A 3,490-nucleotide genomic window follows, 5' to 3' on the forward strand; every position below is an offset into this window, starting at 1 on the left:
AGGGAAACCCTTTTAAAAAAAAAAAAAAAAAAAAAAAAAAAAAAAAAAAAAAGACCAAAAAAAACGACGAGGAAATTTCAGGCTGATTTGACCTTCTGTTCTTCATTTTAAAGTTTTTTTGGACTGGAGAAATGGCTCAGCATTTAAGAGCATTGATTACTCTTGTAGAAGACCTGGGTTTGGTTCCTAGTACACACAGGGTGGCTCATAACTGTCCTTAACTCCAGTTCCAGGGGATCAACTCCCTCTCGGGCCTCCATAGGGATTGCACATATGTGGTGTACTAATATGCATGCAGACAAAACATTCATACACATAAAATAAATTTTTAAAAAATCTAATAGAAAAGTTGTAGGGTTGCCTTACTACCTAGATTCACCAGTTCTTACATTAGCGTCATTGTGAGCATATTTCATGGCCGTAACTTACAGCAAATGGTGGTGGTGGGTAGGCTCTTTGCTTCCCCAGATTCTTAAGGTTCAGACATACAACCTATGTGTGAGCTGTGGTTATGGAGAGCATTGTCTTTCTTTCCAACAGAGCAGCTGCTCACCCTTGGGTGATGGGGTTGATAAGATACTTTTTCTGAAACAAATAATGCAATTTGCATAGAAACCATGCATGTGCTTTCAAGTTTTCAGTGGTTAAATACTTTCCTGCCTATGTTTACAGGTTGACTATGTCATTAAAGAAGCAACTAATCTAGATAACTTGGCTCAGCTGTATGAAGGTTGGACAGCCTGGGTGTGAATGGCAACACAGTAGATGAGTCTGGTTAAGTGAGGTCAGACATCCACCAGAATCAACTCAGCCTCAGGCATCCAAAGCCACACCACAGTCGGTGGTGATGCAACTGGGGGTTACTCTGAGGAAACCTAGGGAATCTCGGTGCACTAGGGAGTGAATCCTGCAGGACAGCTGCACTCAGGGATACGCCCAACACCATGGCCTGCAACCTCAGGGTCAAAGGTGAAGAAAGCAAGCTCACCGCCTGCACACGGAGGTTGTCTTTCTGCCACAGAACAGCTGCAAACGTGTCAGGAGGTTAGCTGAGAAAGAAATCGGGATGCCGCGGAGCACAGAGTGATTTGGAACTCCATTCCACCTGACCCTGTGTGTACAATCCAGGAAAAACAAACCCCTCTCAGAAACAGAGGAAACTGGGGCCGCGAAGAAATCATAGCCACGGAAGATTTGATGCATTCAGTTTCTTGAGAAACATCTGTTGCTTGGCAACAGTACTGGTTGGGTTGACCAGTAAGTACCAAAAGGCTATGCGGTATGAATTTCAGAAATGGACTGCAAATGGAGAGCAGTGTAACCAACACACTACATTGGAAGAACTGACTTCTGAAATGAAGGGAAAACACCCATCATTCCCACTCCTCCCCACCGCCACTTACCTGTTCCCTGATCCCCATTTACCCACTCTAGTAGATTAGCCATCTTTCAAATTTGCTTTCAGTTCCTTACACTTCATAAACGTCCATCTTGATGCTGTTAACATATTTGGAGACTGAAACGGGAATTTCTCCAAATCCAGTGAAAATATGGAAAATTCAAGGATTGTTTAAAGGTCTGATGATCACATACAAAATGTAATTCCAGTTATTTAAGTCATTTCTGTGATTCTATCATGTACAGTTTCCAGAATTGTCACTGTGCATTCAAACGTAATGAACCTAACAGACATTTGATTTAATGTACGCTCCCCCTTGCTTACAGTGTGCATTTTTTGGAGGTCATTCAAATTTTCCCTCTTTTGTGATTGCTGTAGTTTCTTTCATAGAAAGTAGCTTTTTAAAAACCAGGATAGAGAACCTGTTAGAGTTTTGCATTGTTGATGACAGATTAACAATAAAGAGATGTTCTGGTGGAGGTAGAGTGAAATGTTTTTAATTCAGTTTTCTCATTTGATAACTTTTAATTTATTAAGTGTAATTTTTCTACACAATGTAAATTAAAAGTGCTGAGTTTACCTGGCATTTTAGGGCATGCACATGAACCAGCAGCAGTGAGACCCACCAGCATCCTTTAAAAGCCCAACTGTTAGTAGTCTGAAGCACTTTGTTGACTTTCTGTATCATTTTAATTGCTTGCTTTTCAGTGATTAGTATAGTGATCTGGCCTTAAGGTTTCCTTCACTTTAGCATTTGTTTCAGTGCTGACTCTGTGAGCTAATTAAACTGATCCACAGCAGAAGTCAGACTAGGATTAAAATTACGTACCAACACAAAATTTAACACACATTCTTGAGTCCTTTCCGTGCATCTTAGTGATTAGTAGTACAGAGGTTACTTTCTACTTGTCAATCTCATACAGAAACTTGAAAGGTCCTACAGACAAGCTCTATATAGATCTGAGTCTGTGTTCTGATTGCCACATTAATCTGTAATTCTGACCCGAAAGAGGGTGGATTTCAGTATCAGTGCTTTCTTAATTACAAGCATTGTAAGATGCCATTTTGAATCTCCCACATGTCCAATGGCAAGTTAAGGAACATTACATTTTGATTGATTTTTTAGTCTTATTCTCAGAATCAAAAGAGCATAGCTGGAGTAATGATGTCACACTGTGTTTGCATGCTGCTTGCTTTCCTAGAGCTTCGGGGCGGGGTACCTGTACCCATCACGTGATTGCTTCTGCTCTCAAGTCTGTTGGGTCATTCTTGCTCACTAGGAAAAACTTCTAGCATAATGATAAACCAGTTCACACTTGTCTTTTTTGGTGGTAGTGTTGTTCAGAAATGACTGTCATTTTTGGTAAAGAAGATAGATGAATTTTATTCCCCATGAATTTCAGGCATCAGAGGTACCCGGCACCTTAATCCAAATGAAAAGACAGCTTTATTTTAAAAAAAAACAAAAAACAAAAAAACACGTGCCTCTGTTGAATTGCCTATTTCTATTTTAAAGCGGTCCCTTAGAGAAGAGTGGGCATATAGTGTGTGCTTGGTTGTAGGAGCACATAGGAGCAACTGAGGACTTCAAAGCTTGCTGCTCACTGCATTCTGGACAAAACCCTCAGCTGTGTAATTTGGCTTCCTGTGCAAATACCCTTGCCAGGTCAAACTTCTGTAAGAAGCCTCAAGTTAGATTGAGAAAACAGGGCTCTATCTGGGGGAATTGTCTTGTAAATAATGTAGGGTGTTGTAGTTTGAAGTTGTGCATTTTTTGTGACAGAATACCTGTGGAAAACCAGGGATATTTCTCTCTCCCTTGCCTCCTTCCATCCTCCCCCTCCACTGTCTTCCCTCTTCCACTCTTTTTAAGATTCAGGGGGTACAGAATAACCATACAAACAACCTCTTCTATTCAAAGTACCCTTGGGAATTTGAAGTTTATCTTGTGTTGTCTTTAATTAGCTAGAACTGTCTGATTTTTTTTTTAGTTCATTTTTTTTTTTTTTTTTTTTTTTTTTTTTAAAAAAAAAAAAAAAAAAAAAAAAAAAAAGAGGACGATAAATCTTTCACTGTGATATATCAAAATAA

At 39.6% G+C, this 3,490-nt stretch overlaps 1 protein-coding gene across 2 annotated transcripts in view; it reads left to right on the forward strand.

Moving 5' to 3' along the window:
- The window catches only part of Smg1 (SMG1 nonsense mediated mRNA decay associated PI3K related kinase), a 108,603-nt gene extending 106,810 nt beyond the window's left edge, over window positions 1-1,793 (forward strand). For both annotated transcript variants that reach the window (XM_008826929.3, XM_029560539.1), the window contains one exon: window positions 673-1,793. In XM_008826929.3, the coding sequence (XP_008825151.1) occupies window positions 673-750 (78 nt within the window). In that variant the 3' untranslated portion in view covers window positions 751-1,793. The remainder of the gene's footprint in view (window positions 1-672) is intronic.
- The last annotated feature ends 1,697 nt before the right edge of the window (window positions 1,794-3,490 follow it).

This window comes from Nannospalax galili, unplaced genomic scaffold, assembly GCF_000622305.1.
Source record: "Nannospalax galili isolate Female #2095 unplaced genomic scaffold, S.galili_v1.0 scaffold172, whole genome shotgun sequence".
NCBI lineage: Eukaryota > Metazoa > Chordata > Mammalia > Rodentia > Spalacidae > Nannospalax > Nannospalax galili.